The sequence below is a fragment of the Sparus aurata genome, chromosome 17, assembly GCF_900880675.1.
Source record: "Sparus aurata chromosome 17, fSpaAur1.1, whole genome shotgun sequence".
Classification (NCBI taxonomy): Eukaryota; Metazoa; Chordata; class Actinopteri; order Spariformes; family Sparidae; genus Sparus; species Sparus aurata.
The window spans coordinates 19084730-19110259 of NC_044203.1; the positions used below are offsets into that span (position 1 = coordinate 19084730).

The 25530-nt window shown below is 42.5% G+C and overlaps 1 protein-coding gene across 1 annotated transcript; it reads left to right on the plus strand.

Annotated features, from left to right (window-relative positions):
- Positions 1-1357: 1357 nt before the first annotated feature.
- st14 (ST14 transmembrane serine protease matriptase) lies at positions 1358-25400 on the plus strand. Its single transcript, XM_030393329.1, has 19 exons — positions 1358-1642; positions 9000-9147; positions 9802-9962; positions 11127-11197; positions 12289-12461; positions 13202-13237; positions 13785-14013; positions 15310-15449; positions 15574-15677; positions 16174-16283; positions 17131-17261; positions 17767-17871; positions 19707-19814; positions 20163-20276; positions 20852-20971; positions 21445-21625; positions 22464-22732; positions 23336-23472; positions 23559-25400. Exons 1-19 carry the CDS (start codon positions 1616-1618, stop codon positions 23718-23720), a joined length of 2526 nt encoding a protein of 841 aa, XP_030249189.1. The 5' UTR covers positions 1358-1615; the 3' UTR covers positions 23721-25400.
- Positions 25401-25530: the final 130 nt, after the last annotated feature.

A 25530-nucleotide genomic window follows, 5' to 3' on the forward strand; every position in this document is an offset into this window, starting at 1 on the left:
ATAAGAAATCTAAAATCTGCGATGAGGAGTTTCAAGAGGATGGAAGATGGATCTCCCACGCCAACACATTTTGAAAACCACTGGGACAGCAAGTAAACAAATTCAATTATAGTCACTGAAAAATAGCAACACTTGATCTCCTTTTTCAGGAATTTTTAAACACAACAGTGACATTTAACCAAGGTAAACAAATTGAATAAATAACAGGATAACAGATCAATTATGTTTTTCGTTTTGTTTAGATATAGAAGTGCTGACTCATTTTGTGGAGGCCTATTATGCTCTTTCATGCTTTTCCTCTCCTTCACTGGTTTATCATGTTATTATGCATTGAACGGTAATGAAAGTTCAAACTCTGCGCCAACAGAAGCTCCTCTCTCCAACAGAGAGCGCCGCACCTGAAACCTCTCGCCAGTAGTCGTGCATTTAATTCTGTGACTTTGGGATGTCACACTACTTGACCGTGTCAAACATTTGCATAATGTTTGACGAGTGGCTAGTTTGGCACATACAATTTAATTTAGCACAGCTGCTCTGTTGTTTGTAGCGGTGCTAACTCAGGTTTGCGTGAGTTGACCAATCAGAGCAGGCTGGGTATTATCTTAAAGAGACAGGAGCTAAAACAGAGCGTCTCAGACAGAAGGGGGAACACAGCACTGCAGCCCTGGATGGTATGAGTATTTGTTTTGTTTTTTTAATAAGTAAAGCATGTAAACTTATTATAGTGGTAACCCAAAATAAAATAATGAATAATATTACGCCTTTATAAAAGCACTCAGAAACAAGTGAATACAACACAATTAATCAATCAATCAGTGAGATACCATACCTCTGTAAAGCATCTCTGTAAATGTGTTCAAGCATCAGGATATTCACTTCATTACTTTGTGATGTTAAACCCCTTGAGTTGATTAAAATGTGTTGTTCAGAAAGTAATCTACTGAGTAGTTTTTATTTTGGACCTATTTACAAATCAAACATACATTTTTCTACACAAATAAAAAAAAAGGTTTTAACTCAAGCATTTCCCTTAAACACTGCCTAAATGACACCCTCTCAAACACAACACATGACATGAATAGGAAGTGTGTTTTGATTTTTTTTATTGGCAGCAACATCCACAAACCGTCAGCAGGGGGAACACATGGTATAAAAATAAACACAACTTCCCCATAGAGCCCCTCAGCTGACTGAGCTGCGGTAGGTGGCTGAATGAAACGTTCACCCTGAACCTCCTACCTGTCAGGGGGGTAGTTAGTGGTCATGGTATGGCACGTCACTGAAAGACGTATGATGAAGAGGAGAAGCGTGCCTTTGCACACTGAACTCTTCACTGCAGCCTGGGCAGGTATTTGGGGCGTGGCTTAAAGCTAAGGTGTGTGTGAGGAAGAGGTCGTCTCGGGTGTGTTTCGGCGTCTACAGGAAGAGCAACTGACACTTGGACTAAACTTTTAACGACTTCTGAAATACTTTTTTTCATAGATACTGTCTCTGAAAATTCTATCAATTCAGGATTTTTTTATTTTTTTTTAGACTTTGCGACAGGGAGAGTACAAAAGTAACGCGTTACAATCAAGGAGTTGTCCTTTGGACTTCCTTTGGAGCGTTTTGGAGGATGCATTCTGCCAGATATGAATACGACGTAAGTTTGGGCAAATGTCACTTCTGTTCACATTGTGTGTTGTTTTTCTTGCCGCACATTCAAAATGTGTTGGCTTCGGGCCTGGATCAGCTGACAGCCTGTGTTCTTTCCGAGTTTAGTGTGTTTACACGAGCAGGCCTTACACGAACACACATTTCAAACCTTCATACCTTCGACCTCTGACAGGGTTTCTGTATATGATCATCAGTGTGTGTCTGGGCCTCCGTGCCTCATCTCGCCCTGACACTCATATTAACATGTTTGAATCGAGTATCAAACTAGGACCACCTGATTAGTAGTAAAATGAGTTTTCATGCTGACACAGTGTTTGTTTGCACCTACTGCCATCAGAAAGGAAATGGATATTTTAGTCAATGATGGATTTCATACAATGAAACGCGAGGTGTTTGTCTTAAATGGGGCTGATTCAATGTTTCCATGCTGCAAAATGTTTACTTTAACTCTGTACTTCCAAGTTTTACATGCCTCAATCGTCACAAAACAAACTAATTTCTCTCAGTCACAAAGGCAGTCCAGACATCATCAGACTTTGATGCCATTTGCTGACTTCACACTGATGTATACCTTTTTAAAAGGTAATTGTCATTTTCAAGTTGGATTTCTTCATATAGAGAGAAAAAAAAAATCTGAAATCTGTGTGGGCTGTTTCCACAGCCTGCTGCTCATCATCTCAGCCTGTGACCTGGTTAGATACTGATGAGATGATCCTTGTTCTCCGGTGCAGGAGAAGGAAGCACAGAGGCCTTGAAAACCTCATTCAGACGCAGTGTGTCACTAATAATAGTTGGTATTTACATTAGTGGTTGTGTTTACATTTCGCTTTTGAATTTAAAATTAAAATGACATTTACTTTGGTTAATTCCGAAATATTAATTGAAAATTTTCTCAAACCGAGAAACTGTGTACCTTCAGTCGACTGAGTCACACTCAAACTGATTAGTTTCTGAGGATCTACTTGTGTAGCTGCTACAGTGGTGCCTCGTTTAAAGGGCAGCGCCACCAATTTTATACATTCAAGTATGTTTAAAGGTCTTGAAAAGTAGTACTGCATATGTAAAACACAAACAATAGTATAAAGCCCTTTGTGGCTCCAGATTAAGCTGCATGTAATCTAGTAAATTGCCTCCAGTGGCTAAATTGCATTGTGGGTAATGTTGGAGCCAGGTTTTGAAAAAAAAAGAACACAGAATTAAAAGGGGGGTATCTCATGTTCAGAGTCCAACAATGTGACAGGAGTACAATGCAGAACCAGCAACCTGCTTTTCAAAACTTGACTTCTACATTACCCACAATGCAATGAATCCACAGAATAACATCACTGGAGGATATTTATTATATTACCTGCATATTTGGAGCCACAGAAGGCTTTACACTACCTTTTCATGTATGCATTAGTGCTCCTCAAGACCTGTTAACACACTCTGATGAGTAAAATTGGTGGAGTTACCCTTTAAATCCCACTGGCTGGAGTTATTTTGTGTCTCAACAACATCTGCTGGTATATGTTTTTGAAATGCATTGATTTATGATTGACTGAATAACAATTGTTTGTTCTTTAAAGGCTATTAACAAGTCAACATTGTGATTTACATTATTTTAGATGAACCTCGACAGCCTCTTCTCTGCTTTAAAAGCACAATAAAACAGTGCTTTTTGTCCTTTCATATTTAAGCAGACTTGTTTTTTTAAATGATAATAGGATGCAAAAGCTCTCGAAAGCTTATGTTTCCTAACCTATAGGTCAAATTCTTCTGGAGCATGCATACATTATGTTAATACCCATCATACACTTCTTGTTACTACATAATTCTGTCTTGTTTGAGACGAGTGAAATACCAGCAGAGGATGTGGGCAGAAAATAGTGTCAGGCGGCCAAAGGTTGAACTTCACTCTTGCGAAGAGACTCATTAATGGTTACAAGGCTTTCGGTCAGTGCTGCTGAAATCCACCAGCTCTCTTCCACCTTTATTTGACAGCTTCATGAAAACAGTCCTAACCCCCCAGGGGAAATACACACTGCACTGCACTGGAGTGTGTACGTTTGCTAAGAATGTGAGCAAACAGTAACAGGATTCAGGCGAAATGAACTCTTTCTTTCTTAATGTAATGTGACGTCGACACAGACTGTTATCAAAGTGTCAGGGGTGAGGGGATGCTCACAGCTTGAGGTATTTGACAGAATTGAATTGCCTGGCATCGCTCTGACTGGACCCCCAATGCTCCTATAAAGACAATTACGAACGGCACAAACCAGCGAAGCAAGCAGTTTGATATTTGGCAGGGAAATGAAGAGCTGGCGTACTGGCATGAATTAAGATCCAGTGAAAGTGTTGCAGGTGGCAAAGTTATACATGCATGCAGGCACGTGAAAATATTGTCCAGCTTTGTGTTGGTAGAAATGGGCCTTGGCATGTAGTGTGTAGTGCTGTAACTGTGTATTATTTTCATTATCGATTTATCTGCTGATCATTTTTTAGATGAATTGTTTAGTCTGGAAAATGGCCCAAAGAAAAAGCTGTGAAAAATGCTCATTACAGTTTCCCTGAGCCTGAAATTATGTCCTCAAAATTGCTTCTTTTGTCCAGTCAAAGATCCCAAACCGTAAATGACAGTTGAGCAGCAAATCCTTTACGTTTAAGAAGCCGGGACCAGGATTAATTAATCCACTAACGACTATCAAAGCAGCTGTAATAGTATGCCTATATCTCACAAAACTGACACGATAGATATACATTATGAGTGTTTCAGGTTTAAAATATCATATGTACTGTATATCATATCACTAAGATGGACTGAGAGCTGAAAGTATAAAAATCTGGATTTGCAGCTTCACTAAGCCACTTTCTGTTTCTATTTAATATGCAAAAGTTAACTTCCCTTTTTTAGATTTATTTTTTTCTTTCTGTGGTAGATGTGTGATAAAGTACCAGACCTAACAGGATGTGGGCGGATATAATATTATGTTATACTCTGGGGGGAAAAAAAGACGCAAAAAAACCAACAACATTTAAATGTAAGTTAATAACTCTCAAACCACTTACCAAATGCAGCACACTTTAATACAAATCGAGATTAAGCACCAGATTTGTCATGCCACACCTCCGTCCCTTAGGTCCTGAATGTTGGCAGAGATTGTGTCACAGTTGGTAAATGAGCAGTTTCTTCCTTTTGTTAATATTTGATCACACACAGACAATGAGGTCAGTCGTAGATACTGGATGAGATGGGAATACTCTGATTAATATAGTCTTTGTTCCCTGTTTTTGTGGTGACTCAGCCGAGTTAAGTAAATGATTCTTGGTGCAAGGCCGTTCTGCTTTTCTGCTGCATTTCCGAGCCACATTCTGAGGGCAGCCACATTGAAAGTGAGCAGCTGCAGTGAAGTGAATGTGGTGTTGGTGTCACACATCTTGACTTAACTGAATGATGCACTGAAACGAACAGCTGGCAAACCAGTGGACAAGTTCAATCTTTAATAATGTCCAACTATGTTCAGTTGTGTTTGGCTTCACACAGCTTTTGTTTGCCATTTATCAGCGAGGCGGTGGTACGCCACAAGGTTGTAGCGCTGCTTTTCCACACACACACAAACAGCTGCCTGCTGCTGACTAACTGCTAAATGTCTGCTCAGGGCTACTGTCAGGTAAGAGATGTGTGTAGGTGTTTGCTCACTAAAAGTAAATATGAGGGCGCTGAAGCCTAAAATGCTTTGATTGGCTGCGGTGTTTGACTGGCGTGGTTTGTGCCGACAGGACAGGTCAGTGTTGGAAATGTGCGGAGAGAACACGCGAGAGCTTTTTAAAGGGCAACTCCGCAGACTTTCCACATCAAATTCTGTTTACAGGACCTGGGGAGTACTTCTGCATCTGTGAAAAAGTTGCATAAAGCCTTCTGTTGCTCTGGAGGGAGGTGCAGGAAATCTGACAAACCGCCTCAAGTGGTGTCGCTCGAGGCGGCGTCAGTTGACTGCAAGTTTGAAGTCAAACAAAACTGGAAAAGTCGGGTTCGAAAGATGTTGGTGTCCCAGACCTCTGTCTTCATCTCTGCTTGAGGCTAGCGTCGCGAGGCTGCAATAGCTGCTCCTAGCATACTGACTGAGTTGCATTCTGGGTAATGTAGGTGCCAGGCTTTGAGAAAGAAGAAGAAATCTGAAATAAAGGAGATGATTTCTCTGGTCTGTCATGAGTCTGACGGTGTTACAGGGGTGCATTGTTAAATAGGCGGGGCGCCCTCTAAAGCTCCTCCCCCAGACAGCCTCGCGTGTTTACTGCTCTGCTACTGGAAAATGTTCAAAGTATGTCGACGAACTACTTGAGCAGGTGCAGCCCCGAGCAACACACTGTGGAACTAACTGGATAAAAGATAGTATGGCACTCATTCTCCTTGAACATTTGTAATTGTTCGAGCTGGGTTGAATGTCTTAGCAGCGTCCATGACATAAGTCGATGTCTTCTTTAACCGGTACAATATATGTACGGTATAACAGGGATTGGAGAAACAATGGCGGTGTGGCTGCTCAAAATTCTTCAGCCACTTAATCTGCGTGTATCAAAAGTGTATCATTTTGACTTTTGTTCCACTGAGTTATATTCAACCTTAATGTGAAAACCCAATGTACTCCAGAATCAAGGAGGCAGGGAAACTTGAATGAACGTTTGTTTCCTTTACCGACTTGATGCTCTTTTCACACTAAAGGTGTTGTATCTGTTCATATCATACCCATCAAAAACTTGTATCGATTCACACATCCGTGATTTGTCAGCACCTTATTAGCGACATTTAGTTCCAAACCTCTCTGCTAAACTAGAACAATATAACAGTATTCTAACATTTACAGACAGAATAATAGACATAGAAACATAGTGACATAGTCTTAGCATAGTCTGCTGTATAAAGTATACTTTGACGGTCTTATACACTCAAATAATGTTAGAACGTAAAAAAACACATTTGCCAAATAAGGATAAGCACTCAAGGATAACTAACCCAAACAAGGATAACCCAAAAATGAAATTCTCTTCGTTATATAGTCACCCCCATGCTGATGGAAAGACAAAACAAAACAGCGTTGCAGCATTCTCCGTAACAGCTGAAGTAGATGGGGAGTCTCTGCAAGCCCGAAGATCCCAAACAGATTTTGTAAGGCATCATTTTCACCCATGACACTCGTGTGCCCTTAAAGGTCCAGTGAAGCATGGGACATTACAATAATACCTTCATGTTTTGCTTTATGCACTGACAGATCTGAATTGATTAGTGTTAATAGCCTGTTTTTAAAATTACATGGCGGCGGCTCTGCTGGAGGGTAATCTGCTTTTTTTTCGTTAAACCACACCTCACAGCAGTGTCGACTTGTCTCCCACTTGTCAGACCGGTTAGAGTAGTTAGAAATACTGTGTTGCAAGCAGCAGACTGCAGAATTCATCCCTCACTCTTTATGTTCACAAGCCTGATGTGCAACACAGATTGTTTTCTTGACGAACATTTACACCTCTTTTTACTTGGCATGAATCATCATGTTGTGGCATTTTTCAGCTTTGAAAGCCCGACCACACTACCTCCCGTTTAATAATGGCATAGCACACTGAGCTGGTATTTAAAAAAAAAGGCTACACATAGTTCAAAAACGGGATAGTATTTCTTTCTAGGAGTGAAGAATGGGATATGATGAAGAGCGTGTAATGGTTTTATTAGGCTGTGATCAGGGTGACGGAGACCCTGGAGCACTCGCTGACCCCATCTCTAATGATTCCCCTCGTTCTGGCCCATGATTGCTGTTAGAGATTCCAATTAGAAAGCATGTGTGGAAGCCCGAGCTGGGTAAGAATAGGCCTTAATTGCCATGAGTTATCATCTAGACTCATGTAATTGAGCCCCCATCTTAAGGGGCAGCACATCTGACAAATTGATTTAATACCAAAGTGATTCTCCATCCCTAATGGCACTCGGGCTTCTTCACTCACGGGCTACAGGCACTGAATTCATTGTGTGTTGAATACTAACCGGCCTGAAACCTTTTGTCTCAGTCCGCCCACTTGAGAGAGCTCAACAACAGACACACATACAGTATTGACAGACACACACACAGCCTAAAGCACTGTGCCCATAATCTCTATCCCTCACATATTATGCAATTTCTTAATGCATGTATGTGCACATGGAGGTTTGAGTGTGGGAGCTCTGACACATGTACCGAACCGGTTTCGCCAGTTCTGCAGAGATACAGCCGTCGCCTGTTTGAACTTGCCAGCAGTTTGAGGCGTTTCCACATCGCGCTTTTGTATCATGGGACCACAGCTTATTTACTGCTCGGATACTGAGGAGTGGGAAGTTTATAACAGAATCTGTGCCTCGAGTGCAGACTTCCTCGATTACACCGAGCCTGCTGGTGGCAGCGTGTCATGCCATGAAGGTGTTTGCGCGCAAAAATTTCGATAGTGTCTCTACGTTGATTAGATTCTGAGTGATGCATTCATCATTTCTTTTCATGTCAGCAGGATGTTTACCGTGTTGTTTTCTTAAATTGCAGTTATAGAAAATCTCCTATGTACATCTATGGTGACATTTCTTTTGTGTGTGTGAAGCTGCAATGATTAGTCGGTTAATTGATTAATCAAACAAAAGATAATGAATCGTTTCAATCATTCATCCTTAGCTGGTTGCAGCTTCTTGAATGTAAGGATTTGCTTATTTCCTGTGTCATTTATGATACTAAATAAAGCATCTTTGGGTTATGGTTGGACAAAATATCAATTTGAAGATGTCATTTTGTGCTCTGGGGAGCTGTGATGAGCATTTTTACATTTATTTTTTTTTTTTCGACATTTTATATACTAAATTATTTATCGTGAAAATAATAAGCAGACTAATGAAAATAATCGTTAGTCGCAGGTCTTCTAACAACCCTTCATTATCCCCCTCATTCTGCCTGGGCTGAGGAGAAAATGTCACCCGTTCGGTCAGAAACTGTTGTTAATGACCTAATCCTTGCAGGATAATTTGGTAATCTATTTTAAGTTCCAGTATTTCCTTCTGTAATTGGCGTTCATCTTAATGAATACACACTGAAGGAATACACATCTCCCCGTTGTTCGCAGTAAATCAAACTAAATGTTAAATAGCTTTATTCTACAATTCCTATATAACTAATATTCAGATATAGATGTTCCTTTACTGTCCCATGACTCTGAATGTATCTCTTTATTTATATTTGTGTCTTCCTATCCTGCACTGATCAGGCGTAGGTCTCCAGTACAATGACACTTTCTATTCTATTTCCACCCATTTAAACCAGGTTATAACTTGCTGACTATGTTTCGCTCTGTTTCTGCATCAGGGCCGCAACGGCCGCCACGAGCGGATCGACTTCCTAACCAGCAAAGAGAAGACGTCATCAAAGCGGAAGATTGGCGCCGTGATCGGGGTTCTCGTGGCGTTTCTCATCCTTGCAGCCGTTGCAGCGTTCCTCATTTGGCTGTTTGTCTGTGAGTAGAGCTGAAAGCTTTCCTCTACGATATGACGCAGAGAAGAGAAGCCTGCTCTTTAGATGTTTTGGATAAATTAAAGTCGAAGAACATCAGGAGATGCTGGACATGCCCCGGACATTTCTGTACATAAATTAGGCTTCCGCTAGACAGAATTAAATGAAAAATTGTGTGTATTTACATTCCTGATGTCAGTAACTGCCAAGACAGGCAGAACGTCAGAAACTGTAAAGTGGATCATTTCCACTTGCTGTTGAGGCACAACTCTTTGATAGAAGAGTGTAAGAGTGGCTTGTTTGGACTTTGTAATTTCCCATTAGTGTTAGCCTATTTGACAGCTCTGACTTTCTCCTTTTTAATAATGCAAAGGAGAAAAATGTCACGGAGTCCATGGCACAGCTTCCTTGTCATTTACACATGCGTCTGATAAAAATGCCTCTGAAGTCTTGATAAACAGCCTCTTGATTCAACTGGCTGTTTTAATTGCTCTGAGAGCCGAACTGTCTTCTCGTGAAGAGATCACACCGTACAACTTTTTAAAATAGTGCTTCAAGGCCTGTTCAAAACCCTGAGTCTCCTCTTTCATCAAAGGCAGCCATCTTATATCATTTTGTTGATCAAACACTAAACTCTCATCTGCCTCTCTCCTCCTAGTTAAAGATGCTGATTCAAACAGCACCCTCAGTAAGCAGGAAATGCCGTCAACAGTCGTCTTCAGTGGGCATATGAAGTTGGTTGGCGAGCAGTACAACCAGAAGCTGGAGGACACGGAGAGTCCTCAATTCAAGGATCTGGCAACCAAACTGGAGGCAACTGTGAGTTTGACACCCAAAGAAGATGATTTTCTCCTTCTTTTTTTTTTTTTGCTCCTTTTCGCTCATCTACATTGTGAAGTGTGCGCTTTTTTGAGCAGAGTATTACACTCGAGTCCCTTCTTTCACTAAAGATTAGTTATGGATGTTGTTTGGCATCGTTGAAACGCTTCTTATTAAATAAAAAACAAGAAAAAAAAAGCCCCTCCCAATGAACAGAAACTGCTGAAGGCACATTAGCGTGGGCGGAATAAAACGCTGTACAATTCCCTTAGTAATTCCCTCAACAGCACATCTCCTATGATTGGATACAGTGCAGATATGTTTGTAGCACCACTTAACAGCCCGTTGATGGCACAAAAAAGCGCCGTTTAGACCCCATTGAGCGCACACTTTCTCAGTGAAAAGCTACAGGAGTGAGGGCGTTGGTTAGGGGACGAGGGTGGAAGTGGTCGACTGGAATGTTAGACGACTGGATGATTTGGTGGGGTGAGATTCACGATGCACTCTGTCGGCACTTGCATACGACAAAAAGGACCACTTTTGAAGAATAGGGTCTGATCTCGGTTAGTGTTTACCTGACGGGGCTGGAGACAGAGGCGTCTTGGCTAAGTGGTTGCCACTCCAGCACCACCTGTCTGTGGAGTCTAGTCTTTAGTTTTTTTTTTACCCTCCTCCATGTCTGCTAGATGGGTTAAGTAAAATGCCAATGGGTTCATATTTGCTGTTGCCTACGTAGCCATTTGCAAACCGCTCTTTATGTTTTACTTTGGGATAACTGACCACTTTCTTCCGTGAACAGTCATTTCCTTCTCCCACCATGTAATTTTCTGCTATATACATCCTCCACAGCTCCTTCTTTCTCCATTCTTGGTGTTAACCTTTACACAACAACTTTCGCTCTCAAGTTAGGTAACACTGCACATGCATAAAATATGGGCGCTGACCTGCACGAATGACGTCAAGTGTGACAGCAGCCACATCTGACGTAATTCGCAGCCCCCTGTAGCTGAAGGCAAGATGGTTCATTGAGAATCCCGTTGTAGTGTGCTTTTCATGGAAGACCATTCTTGTGTTAACATGCTAATTTGCACTATGTCTCTAGGCAGACAAGCAGAAATCTTGTTCCTGTTCTTTTCGCTTAAAAAATACATTTTCTCTTCACAGCTGGGGGAAAACCTAAAGAGAGATCCCTTCCTGGCAAAGTACTACACTAAGTCAGTGGTCACGGCGTTCAGGTACCGTCGAGAGCTCCTCTAATTTTTTTATGCCACTGAACAGACTGTGAAAACTAAATGTTGCATGAGGGAAGTTTTGTTGCACTGACCTCTGTGGATTCTGAGTTTCAACTGTGTTGCATTTGTTAGAACAAGCAGAATCAAAGTTAGATGTGATCTGTTGACTTTTGACCACTCTGAGTTATGTGTGTGAAGTTCTGTGCTAACAGCAGCAGTAAAACACAACAGTTCACTGCCATTTGTGGAGACGAGCTCGGACAGAACATGGAGCTACTATTTGTAACTTACAGTGGTGGGATGTAACTAAGCACAATTACTCAAGAACTGTACCTAAATAAAAATTTTTGTTGTATCGACATTTTCTTGTACTTCTACATCTCTGAGCCAAATGTTGTACTTTTTATTACTCCTCTACATTTGTTGGAAAGCTTTAGTTACTGGTTACTTTTCAGATCCTGTCCAGTGAAAACTGTGTGACTCTAAATCTAGTGATTTTTTAAAATGTTTTATTTATCTGATGAACTAAGGAACGAAATGCTCCTTTTTTATGAGAATTCTCCAACTTCTTGAGCTAAATAATTTTTTTTAAAAACACGCTTGGCTTAGTTAGAAAATGAATTGTCACAAAGCTGAATAGAGTTTAGAGAGACATGCTCCTCTTTATGATCCATTAGAGTGCGATGCGTTGCTGTGGAATAAACCATTCAACAGCATGAGGTAATTAAATGAGCTCAACCTTAAACATCTACAGCGGTAAAAATCAAACATACTCATCATTGCAGCTGTAATATTAATCCAAAAACACAACAGTGAAAGACAATAGGGAACATTAACTTCAAGTTTGTGTTTCATACTTTAAAGGGGCTCCGTGGAACTTTCTGGGTTGTGCTAGAAGCCAGCCGTTCGTTTATGTTAGCGCTAGTGGACTTAATTTCCTACGCAGCTTATGCTACAGTCTAGAGGAAGCTGCATGTAATCTGATAGAATGCCTCCAAGGATGTCACTCAGTGGCTTGGGTGGCATTGTGGGTGAGAATGGTCTCTTCATCTTTTCCCTCTGATCTGTTGCTCTCTTGTTTCTGTGTGCACCAGTGAGGGCGTGATAGCCTACTACTGGTCCCAGTTTGACGTGCCAGTGGAAGACCTGGAGATCGTGCCGGAATTCTCAGAGGAGCGGGTGCTGGACACGCTAGAGAACGGAATTAAGGCCAAGCGTAGTACGGCAAGCCGCAACGATGTCCAAATCAGTGAAATCACTGCCGCGGGTAGGTACCTCCAGGGTCAGGTTGGGGGTCACACCAGGAGGCAGAGAGATAAGGACAAATAGGGTTTGCTACAGCTGTCTCCAGATTATTACATTTAACAATCAGCAAAGATAAAGCACTATGAATACAGATCTAAAAAAGCTTGTTGTCATCTCCTATCAGCATTGGTATTTTGTATGTTTTCTATTTGTGAAATAGCAGCTTGCTCTGAGTCGTGCTGATAAGATGATAACAGATAAGCCAGACCTCTCTGCTTGTGCTGCATCTGAGATTGCACATTTTATGCTGTTTGGATCCTCTAATGATATTAGCTGGGCCCTGGCCTGGCTTGAGACAGCCATTTTTCTTCCTTCTGTCCTCTCAGCATTCACGTTGCATTTGTCCACATCCTGGCCACTAGCCAAAGCGCTGGCCCTGTGACTCAGTGGTTTTTGGTCCACTTTAAAATTATTTCTGTGGGTATGATTTGATGTTGCTGTCCCAGATAGTTAGACAGAGATGTATGGGCTGCTGCTGTAGGGCAAGGTGAGATGGAGCAGAAAGAGCTACACACCATCACCAGTTCCCCTAACCGCAGGGAAATGGAACAGAAAATGTGCAACCCAAATATTTTAGGCTCATGCATCAAATTCTATCAGGCTCCGAACGTTAGCGGCCCATTCTTACCTTTTCCTCTTGTGTCTCTGCCACTCTCTCTCTCTCTCTCTCTCTTTCTCTCTCTCCTGTCTCTCTGTCTCCAGTCACAGATCCTCGCATGGCCAGGAACCCCACAGCCAGTGAGTACAGCGCGTCCCATTTCAATCACTCGCAGTTGTAATTTTCCAGCTGGCTAGATGCTCACCCCTCCTGCCAGTCTGTAACGAATGGCTGGCCCGGCCACTACTGTACATGTGCTGCTCTAGTCAGAGATTGAGAGCCCTGTATCAGGCCGGAGCGAGTCACTCACTGCACCTGACACTTTCCTTTGACACTCTCTGGTGATTTATAACCTCGGGATGATTAGACTACATTACATGACATTAAATTACCGTAGTAGCTGTGCTATCCTTACATTAATCTGTGCTTATACATCTCTATCGTAAAGGATGGGGGAATATACACGTGTCATTTGTAATGCGAAGTCACTGCTTTGCATGATTTCAAAAATGTTTACCAAGGCAGATAGAATCATCACTGTCAATGTTTTGTTTTTGGAATACGAGCAGAGGATACAGAACATGATGATGATGATGATAATCTGATTTTAATTCACATGCTAAAATACTGTTGCCAGGTTACATTCCCATGCTCACCCTATGATATAACCAATCTTTCTATTCCCAGACGAGTGTTTCTATCGTCTTGAGGCTGAAGGAATGGCAAAGACATTTTCATCACCAGGTTACCCCAGAGGCTACCCTCCCAGGTCTCGGTGTCAGTGGCAAATCCGAGCTGAAGAGAACAATGTTATATCTGTCAAGTTCCTTTTCTTCCACATCGAGGACGACTGCTCAGATGACTTTGTCGCCATCTATGACTCTCTGAGTCCGGATGATTCTCAAGCCATCACCGAGTAAGTCAAAGGGATGTGAATGTCTGGAGGGTTTGGGAAACCTTGTACAAGGTCATATCGATGCTCTTTTAAATTCAAGTCTTTTTGGATGGATATTATTTGCTTTCAGTATTCCCCACACTAATGCTTCCCCCTAGAGAAGTATTTTATTTCAAAGGAAACCTGTAAATTGACTCATTTCTGCTCCTACAGTAGGAATTGTGACACAAATCACATTCTCATTTTGCCTTGAACCTTGGCTCACAGGGTTTGTTTGATAGGGCTCAACCAACATTTGTCTCATTTATTTAGCTTTTACGATCAGAGAGAGGGGAAACACAGCTGTACATGATTCCCAGAGGACAGGCACTAGGAATCACTTTGTATTTGAGTGAAATGTTGCAGAGGGATTTAGGACTAAAAGCTGTTTTTGATGTGGGTGGAAAACATTTTCCACTCCATTCCTTTCACTGGATTTGTGATTACAACTTTTTTTCTTTTTTTTTCTGGCCCTGAAGCCTTTAGCGCTGCATGTCCCATTTTATTGTTAACTTTTGAGACCTCAGTGAGATTGAGTTGGCTCAAAAAGACCTCTCCTTTCAAATCTGTGATGGGTGCCAACCAGAATCCTGCTACACCACTGTGTGTAATTGCACTTTTTCTATGGGGGAGGGCTATGATTCTGAAACTACAGGCTTCTGAATGCAACATCAGTTGTAGCTGCAGGCAATTTCAAACTCAGAAACCATTGCCAAACAAATATGCGTTACCAAGTGATGCATAAAATGTTTTATAAAGCTATTGAGCGATCAGCTTTATCCAAGGTGACATGGGGTTTATGAGAGCCATAATATAATACTCTATAATGACATTATTCTACTGGAGGTAGATGTATTGCTGCTCTTGCAGCGTCATTCACACCTCCATTGCTCTGCCGCCAGCAGTGCTAAAACTTTTTGCTAATGTACCTAATGTTTGACTTTGAAAGTCCGCCTAGGCAATTTCTATCTAACGCTGGCACATCTCTCCTTATTTATCTCTTTCTCTATCTCTCTCTGCTTATCTATTGATTTCTTTTGAAATTATTTTTTTCTTGAAGCATTTTAAACTTGTTTGCTGAATTGATGTTTTAGTGCTTTTGACTAGAAAGAATTACAGCTTTATTTGAGCTCCCCAAGTGTCACACATCCTATAGAAAAAAAGCGAAACTCCATTCAGTTAATCCAGGAGACGTTCATCTTGTGCCTCATGGCTGCAGATGCCTTTTTTTTAATTCTATGATTTGTACATGATTTGCTGACCATCTCTCTCTCACAGGAAGTGTGGTCAGAGGCCACCCTCCAACCCTCTGGAGGTGGTGTCATCTGGTAACATCATGCTGCTTAACCTGATTACTGACACTGATGTCCAGAGGCCTGGATTTGAAGCGGAGTATAAGTCTCTTCCCAAGTCTAAAGGTAATGAAGACATTCACGATACATAACATCATCCATTCTGCATTCTGTACGATACCTACAGCTCACATAGATATGTTTATCTCTGATTGTACTCAAATGATAATGTGTCATGTCCTTTTTTCAGTTAATACCTGTGGTGGCGTCCTCTCGGACAGCAATGGAGCCCTCACCTCCCCTCTCCACCCCAGCTTTTATCCTCCTGCCGTCGACTGCAAGTGGACCATCCAGGTTTGCAACACTGCTTCCCCTCACTGCCCCCCCTCCTCTACCTGAAACCCCTCTGCACACCTCCTCCTCTCCTCCTCTCCTCCTCCATCCTCAGCCTGCCATGAGAGCAATGCTGAGGCAGCACTATAGAAGCCAAGCTGTTCAGTACCTCTTCTATCTTCATCTGTCAGACTGCTGTTGCTGCTGCAGCTCTAGCTGAGCTGCAGTGTTTTGTGTGTTGGTTTTGTTTGCTGGTGTGTGTGTGTGTGTGTGTGTGTGTGTGTGTGTGTGTGTGTGTGTGTGTGTGTGTGTGTGTGTGTGTGTGTGTGTGTGTGTGTGTGTGTGTGTGTGTGTGTGTGTGTGCGTGCGTGCGTGTACAGCCAGTTTAGGCGTGTTGCAGCTTGTCTGCCTGCATTTACATGGGATACAGATGCATGTCTTTGTGTGTAGGTGGAGGAGTGACATGCATGGTAAACAAGGTTGTTATGAACCAATCACCTCTTCCTCTGTGCTGCAGGTCCCTGCTGGGAAGAAGGTGCGGCTGAAGTTCAACATGTTCCGCATGAAGGAGCCCGGGGTGGACATCCGTGTGTGTCACAAAGACTATGTGGAGGTTATGGGCACCAAGTAAGACTTGAATTTAAATGGCACCCCAGGCAACCATCACCAAACATCAACCATTTGACTTTTACGTTAGACTTTGACCCTTTGCACCTGCAAATTTTACAGTTTTCCAGTGCAATTAACATACAATTAATGTTCTCTCAATTTCAGAACCTTTTTTAAATGATTTTACTTCACAGTTAACTTATTTAAAGGTTCTGTGTGTATTTGAGGTTTTTTAGAAGCGTTTAGGGTAGAAATGGATTATAATATTCATAATCATCTTTTCACTAGTGTATAATCACCTGTAAGTTTGTGTTTTGTTACCTTCCAATGAGCCTTTTTTAGCCCACATGGATCGAACAATTAAAATCTGGGTACAACACTGGGGATAGCGACGTGGTCATTCATGTGATGGCTGCTCAGTGGTGCATGAAACTGGAAAAGCTTGACTTCCCGTGTATAAAATGTCCTGGACCCATAGAGCGTGCGCACTAAGGACTTCCACTGACCGAGCTGGCTAACTCCCGGTTTAGCCCCCAGCTAACTTAATTAGAGAGAGTGACTTAATCTCAAGTCTCTTCTAGACTTTCCAAATTGTATTGGACGGAATGGCTCAAATTATGAAAGAGAAACGAGTCATTTTGCAGAGTGTGTGACGGGAAAAAAATAATACATAAATAAATAAATAAATAAATAAATACATAAATAAATTAATTATAGGCTTCTTTCACAATATAAGCTTATGGGAAAAGTATTTTTGGGCCCCAGTGCCTTTCAGACACAGCACATTGTCGTCATTACTCTTTACAGCATATAAAATAAAACCAGCTGAAGTTTGTTATAACTCAGAATTTTCCTTGGGTCCCAGATATTGTGGAGAAATGTCCACCTTGGCCCTGACCAGCACCACCAATACCATGGAGGTGATCTTTCACTCCGATGAGTCCTACACGGACAAAGGCTTCAGTGCAGAGTACAGCGCCTACGATCCTGCAAACCGTGAGTTTAAAGTCACTCTCGCTACCACATTTGCACAACATTTGGTGAGATGGCTGAAATGTGTCGACGTGACAGTGACACTCATAGCCTGCCATTACAGAGCAAGACACTGGGAGTAACTGCAGTCTGAGAGACTACAAGACGGCGGCTGACTGACAGTCAAATAGAGCTGTTTAGTGATAGAGGCTTAGAAACTGTGGCAGTGAAACTCAAGAGCTAGACTAATCACCAGAGAGCTTGTTTATTGGGTCCATTTTATTTGCCACTGTCAGTCAGGAGCACTCCACTTTCAATACTCTCCGCTCTTTATGTTGTCTCCCAGTTTGACCGAAATGGATTTATAATTGCTCTGATCAGCAGGGACAAGCATTGGCAACATGATGGATGTCGCGAACATACACTGTCACTCCCTCTCGCTCAATTCGTCATCGCCATCTATGTCTCCTTTTTTTTTCGTCTTTTTTTTTCTCTGCTCCCTCCCTCTTTCCTCTGGTTTGGTGAGCAGCCTGCCCCGACATGTTTGCCTGTTCCACTGGCATCTGCATCAACAAAGACCTGAAGTGTGATGGCTGGAACGACTGCGGGGACATGAGCGACGAGATGAAGTGCCGTAAGTTCCCCCCGGAGCCCAACTACACCGTTTTTTATCCTGCCTCCTATATGCTCCACTCTAGTTTGACATTTTGGCAAACATTCTTACCTGCCTTCTTGCCAAGAGGTGGATGTGAAGATCGATACCACTCTCATAACTGCCCGTTAAATACACGGCTACAGCCAGAAGCCAGTTAGCTTAGCATTAAGACTAGAAACTGTGGGGGGTAGGAAATCCAGGCTATCCTGACTCGAAGGTAACAAACTATGAAGGGTAAAAAAGAAGAGTTGTGGTTTTTATGGGGAATGATGTATGTGAGTCCTTCCTGGCTGGGAGCAGTCATTTCCTGGAGTCTTATCTTCATTATAAGGTTGCCACGCTCCAGAAAGTTACTGTCTGCCCGCGGCCAAGAAACGGTCTCACACGCAACCCCCCCATAAAGCCACAACTTGACATTTTTACTATTTTTTGTACAAATTGAGTGAAATAGATATTATGTGTTACTTATTAAGTTCTAGAGTTGTTGGAAGACAGATTGTGTTACCTTTTTAGATGAGAGCACAAATTCTACAATAAAAATAAAGTTTAGACAAAAGTAGAGAGAGAGCAGAAAGAATAGACAACCTGATAGACCATATTGACATGGCAGCCATTTGCCTCTGACATCACGCTCAGGGTGGGAAGGTTTAATTCCTATAAACATAGGGAATCTGACAAATTGTTATCATTTTACCATTTCCCGATTGACAGCAGCTGAAGGGATGATGGATAGTGAAAATCTGTGGGGACAACAGGCCATGATTCAAGGTAGAACAATGACTAACGTGAGCATTCAACCCCCTCCTAGCTATCATTACTGTTTGATAGTGTTACGCAATACAATAGGCAATGTATGAATTCATTCTATGAAATGGTCATTTATTTAAGCCAGAAAGGGAAAAGGTGTAAACAAACAGTAATGTAAGATAGGAAGTGGTGGAATCTTAACGTTAGCTGTTGTCTAGCGTTAGCTAGTGGGCAAATTTGTTGTTTTACTTCGAAATCCAGAAATTCACTTTCCATCAGCCTTTCAGGTGAAATGATAATGATTTGTCAGATTTTCTACACTTGCGCAACTCGCAATGCACAACACAGAAGTATAACCCAAGTATAATCCCAGCATTCGAGCTACCCACCCAGGGCATGACGCCAGGCAAGCCAATCGGAACGAGGCTTTGGACCAAAATATGACCAAATATACTTATCAAACAGAGATAATTAGAGTAGCGCAGCAAGCTATTTTTCCAGCATCGGAAATGAAATGGCTCGCTATCAGCAAGGAAAAGGTTGCCTTCATACATTCATCGATAGACACCTGACACAATCTAATTCAGTGTATTAAATTAGTTCTGAGTTTTGGCTAACGTCAAGACATCCTACTCTTCCTTTTAGCTAACGTCAAGGTTAAGGAAAAGTGTGGGTCAGTTTAGAGCGGTCTGAAATTATATTAAAAAATTCTTCCAGGAGTTATTATGGAAAATACAGATGTTAACTTAACAGGTAAGAAGGATAGGCTATAAACATTTGTCAACCTCCCCAATCCCCCTCGTTATTTGAATCCTGCCTCAGACAGAGCAACGCTAGCTGTTTTCAGTTTTAGTGCTAAGCTAAGCTAGCTGGCTGTTTGCTGGAGCTACAAACATGAGAGTGGCATCAATCTACTCATCTAATCCTTTGCTAAAAAGCAAATAAGCAAATTCCCCAAAATGTCTAACTATTTCTTTAAGGCTAGAACTTCTGTCCAAATCACTGAACCTCATTTGAACACCTTCCTCTGTTGCGTTGTTTAATACATGCCATTTGTGTCACCCCAGAGTGCGAGAAGGACCAGTTTGCATGCGGGAATGGTTTGTGCAAGCCGAAACTCTGGGTGTGCGATCGCGTCAATGACTGCGGAGATGGGAGCGACGAGAAAACGTGCAGTAAGTTTTCCTGCCTTATAAAGCGCTCGTTAGGGGACACAGACCCCATCTAATGCTATGCTAATTGTGCTAACATTAAAGACACATCACTGCTAATGCTCCGGTCACCGACTGCTTGGCTGTGTGTAGCCATCATTTAACCAGTAATGGAGTTTGTTTGAAGCCCAGCCCAATTTGCTCAGCATACACTTAATCATGTGTAGTACACGCAAGAAAAAAGGAGACGGATGCTAATGTCCACTGCATCGCCAATGTCCCTCTGAAACTTTTCCTGTCATCTCCTTATCCAAGTTTTCATCATAACTTTGTGATAATTTCCCCATAATCGCCATGTGTCATCGCCTCCAGGTTGTGATGAGAATGAGTGGCGCTGCGGTGACGGGGCTTGTATGCCTCAGGATGTTGTGTGTGACACGAAACAGGACTGCAAAGATGGAAGCGACGAGGCCTCTTGTAAAACCTGTAAGTGGCAGCACTTTATTCTCTTCCCAGCCAGACACGCATTTAAAAAAAGAAGAGAAAAAAAAAAAACCTCACCAGAGTGATTTAGAAGCATGTTGCACAAACCATTAAGCAATTAAGCATCATCCACAGCTGAGGAGCGTTTTAGGGTTTTACATTAGATGCAGCGTTCTTAATGCAAGGTATTTTTCACTGTCCACATTATTTTAGCTCTTTCTCCCATTTCCTCTCTCTGCTTCACTCTTTATCAATTTCCCTTTCACTCAGTCACTTGGTCTCTCTCTCACACACGCACACACATGCACAAATACATGCACACATGCACACACACAGAGGGCACTCTTGCATTTCCTTTTGATTTTCCCTTGTGTGGTTAAAGAGCGATATTAGACCTCAACCCCAATCAATACCCCCAATCAATGCAATCTGCTCCTCAATCACTACGTATTGTGCATTCAAGTCTCACTTTGAAGCCTCGCTGATTGCACAGTATTTTACTGGTTAAACTTAGAACTGCTGTGATTGAAATATGCTATGTGTTTTGATTTTGGGACCTGTCTCCACCCCCACTGTAGCTCCGGGTATCTGCTCCGACTACAGCTTCAAGTGCAAGAACGGCGACTGCGTCAACAAGGTGAACGCCGAATGCGACCGCGTCAACGACTGCTCCGATCAATCGGACGAGGCCGGCTGTGGTGAGAAATGTGCCCCCCCCCCCACCCTTACAAGACTCGGCTTTTCAAATGTTTTGAAACAGCTGAAAGTGGATCTAATCTCTTCAGTGTCATTCAAATAGATTATAGAAGAGCTGGTTGAGCCGCGAGCTGGGCTGTCTGTTAGAAAAGCGCCTCAGGCCCTGACTGCTTTATTTATTTCATTCTTCTTTGAAAGCATCTCTTGTCATCTCTGAAGTTTTAGTTTTTTCCTCCATTTAAGCCTCGGGGTGTGTCTGTGTTTTTGTCTTTCTTTCTCTTTTTTTGATCAGCTAATATGCCACTGTGCCTTATTAGGATTCCAAAGACTCGTGGTTGCATTTCGCAGCCAAGGCCGGTGTCATGATGGCTTCAAGTCAACTTAATCTACTTTTCTGATTCAGTCTCACTTCGTATTTTTGCATTCAACCGTCCAACGCCACTCCCCTTACATTATACTCTTTTGTAAATGTCAGATTGTGGGACCAGGCCCTATAAGCTGAATCGCATCGTGGGAGGACAGAACGCTGAGCTGGGGGAGTGGCCCTGGCAGGTCAGCCTTCACTTCTTGACCTACGGGCACGTTTGTGGTGCCTCGATCATATCTAACAAGTGGCTCCTCTCGGCTTCCCACTGCTTCGTCACGAGCAACCCAGCGTGAGTCACAGCTCAAACATCCGTAGCACTCACACACGTGTACAGGGCAGGACATGAAACACACCCGCTCTCATATTATTTTAGTGTTATTGTGTCCCTTAATTTTTTATTATTCCTCACATTATTTAACATTTTACTGGATCTCATTATGCAATATTCATAATACGCATTCTGCTGGAAAAGAAGTAGAACTGTGCACAACAGAGGGCCATTTATATACAAATTGCAAAAGTCTGAAAATTAGCCCCTGATGATGCAGTTAATTCAGAAAAACCTTGGGGGGGCTAAAAAATTTACATCTCATCCATGAAACAATGGAGCTGTAGTCATCGGAGTGCCCTGTAGGTGGAGCACTAACCATGCTGTTAGACCCCAGCCACCCTCTATTGTTATTGAGCGGGGGAATGTGTTCATTCTCATAGACTCACAGTTGGTGTTGATGTTTGCTGTACACAGCAGCGCTGTTATTTAATTTGTAAGCACTCTCCAGTATACTTAAAAAAGCCACTCCAAATGTTTTCTTTACAGTCATACACCACCATGACTGGTGTGATGATGATGGTATGTTATTTTGCATGTTTTTCTAGGGGGGGCAATAACATCATGAGAATTGAATGCAGACCAATGTAGTCATGTTGTGACAAATACAACCTCTGTAGCTTACAGCAGTCCATTTGTGTCAAGAAGGTCGGAGAGGTGTTCTGAGTAGATGTAGTAACCGTATATATAATATACGTTGCAGGGCTGTGGTGTTGGTTGTATTAGCTTGTCTCCTGATCTGTTCTTGCGGGTACAGAAACATAACCTTTGCTCCGTGATGCTATACACGCTACCACAGGAACCACGTTGCATCCAACTGGCAGACCTACAGTGGCATGCAGGACCAGTACAAGCAGGATGGCGTACAGCGGCGGCCGTTGAAGAGGATCATCTCCCACCCGGATTACAGTCAGATGACCTTTGACTATGACATTGCACTGCTGGAGCTCAGCGAGCCGCTGGAGTTCACCAACACCATCCAACCCATCTGCCTACCCTCTCACTCCCACATCTTCCCTGCGGGCATGTCCTGCTGGGTCACAGGCTGGGGCGCTCTCCGAGAAGGAGGTATTATGCAGGAATTGGTGATTTTGTGTAGAGCTGTGGTCTTTTTTTTTTTTTTTTTTCATTTTTTTAATCTGTTGTTGTTTCTCACTCTCGCTGATTATTATACCCGCTTTGAATAATTTTGCCGTTATTCCTCAATTAACGATGACCCACTCTCCGATTGTGTTGTTCCTTTTTGCATATCCAGCTCACATCAAAATTAAGACATCCCACTCCTCCCCCATCCTTCTCACAATTAGCTATTCATCTCCGTACTTCATCTTCTTTTCCCTGCCCGCTTCCTTCTTCTCCCCTTCATCTCTCTCATTCCATCCTGTCTTCTCCCTTTCCTTTAATGTCCCACCCATTTCTTTATCTCTCCCATCATGACATACTTCTCTTCTGCTCAACCCTCCCTCCCTTTTCTCTCATCTTTTTCTAATCTGCTCTATTCCATTAAGCCTTCTTCCATATCCATATATCAAGGCAGACATCGGCTCTCCTGGGAAGCCTCTTAAACCTTCATTAGCTAACACTAATCCAGCCCATTAACACCTTTTGATGTTAGTGACGAACACGGGGGTCACGTGACGGAGCGCTGACCCCTTTGTCCGGCTCTTGCAGGTCAGAAGGCACAGGTGCTGCAAAAGGCATCGGTGAAAATCATCAACGACACGGTGTGCAACGTGGTGACAGAGGGCCAGGTCACCTCCAGGATGCTCTGCAGTGGATTCCTGGCTGGAGGAGTCGACGCCTGCCAGGTGAGACCGCGCGACATGTTCTCGAGCTGTGTCTCTCACATCTGAGCCTGATCTAATAACCTTTCTCCCCTCGCTGTCCTCGCAAGGGAGACTCCGGAGGTCCCCTGGTGTGTTTCGAGGAGAGTGGGAAGTGGTTCCAGGCCGGCGTCGTGAGCTGGGGTGAGGGCTGTGCTCGTCGGAACAAGCCTGGTGTCTACAGCAGGGTCACCAAGCTGAGAGAGTGGATCAGGAAGGAGACCGGGGTTTGATGACGCTGTGAGGAAAGGGGACGGATGAAGACTCGCGAACAATGCCAACTTGCCGAAAAAATGGCGACGGAACATTTGAGTCCGACTTGGGACAAGTCTCTCAAAGATTTAGTTATTTAGCAGCAGATTGAGGAGACCGCTGCAAGGAACCTGGCTACTCACATGAATGACTTGTAGCACTTTATTTGGTTGCCAACCCCCCACACACCTTTTGCCACTCCTCACACACACACCAAGTCATATTTTGAATACTTTTTTAAGGTGTAAATCAGCTCAGCGTGTGTTGCCCCCGTCAGTGATGTCATGTTTCCCTTGAGTACACACAATGAAATAAGCGTATTCTGTGATCAGTGCATATTTCTGGGGATTGCTTTCCCAACATTTTACAGTTTTACAAGTGTGTTTTCTGTATACAATTGAAAGTAGATAGGTTTTTAAGTCTAAATAAGTGAGATGCCTTCATCCTCTTGGGCTGTAGTGAATGTTGCACTTTGCCAGCGGGCTCATGCTGTAGAAAGCTATAAATCTTAGGTTTTATTAACATAACACTATTTTTAGTACATTTGCTACAAAACACTCATAGATTACTGCTGACCAGCTTCCAAAGGTTCCATGTTCTTAAATTAATTAAAGGATTTTATCAACCTATCTGCCAGGCAGCCATTAGTCTCAGTTCTTATCAGTTGAGTGTAAACGTCAACTTGCAGAGACAATCTGCATTACGATGTGAGGATAACGCAAGTTTAGAAGACCAGAAACAAAAGAGAGAGGGAAAAGACCGCTCATATCTATGCAGGGGCATTTTCATATCCAACTAAAATGAATGAAAAGCAGAAGCTGCCTGGAAGGTAGAAAATGAATTAATCAGTCTCTAAAAGCCCACGGTTTGCTTTGGAAAATGGCCAGCAGTAATGTTAAGTATACCAGATTTGTAGTCGGTGGGCTGAAACGAGCAAAAAAGGGAAAAAAAAGGAAAAAAAAAAAAACATCATGATCCCTGAGGAATGTTGTTGAGAGACTGGAGTGGTGCTCAACTTCTTTTAAGTTGATGTTGATCTGAACGGGGCTCCTAGATCAGTATTTCTCTTACATATTTACAGATGCTTATTGGTCTGGCCTGCTCTGTGGATGATTTGCCAAAGTGTGAAATTCGTAGCAGAGGATGAGGATTATTTCCAGCTGGCTTTTGCACGGGTTTCTAAGTAAAGCTCAAGGCGTTAGGGGTCCTCAGTCACACTCACCTGAGAGCCAAAGTGAGCCAATGGGATTTTTTTTTTCCACAAGTCGCCAGAGCAACGCAATGACTTCTGATCCCCCTAAGAGTTTCCTCTCTTTGGTTACGACCACATCTAAAATTCGACTGGATGGTTTCTTTAACTCCATTTTCCCTTTTTTTTTCTCTCTGTCTTATCCTTGAGATAATGTATCCTGGATAAGTGAGCCAAAGATTTGCTTAAGTATTATTTATTGAAGGGGAAAAATTTAAGAAAACTTTGAGGATGTGCTCAGCTGACCTGAGGTTATTAACGTCTTCGAGGTGAAATAACTGCAAGTGGAGGCCACAACTTTCAATGGTAGATATTTTAATGAGCAGTGAACCCTAACCTCATAACCTTTCTCTGTGTGTGTTTGTATATGTTTTTATACAAGTCGTGACAATAAACATCTGATTCCTCAGTACCTAACTGCGTCACCTGCATTATTCGCCTTTGATGAGGTCTCGTTTTGTGTTATGTCGTGTGTAATAACTGCCTGTCTTGTGAGACCTTGTCCCTTCTCACAGTAGAATAGTAATGAGCATGTATTCTCC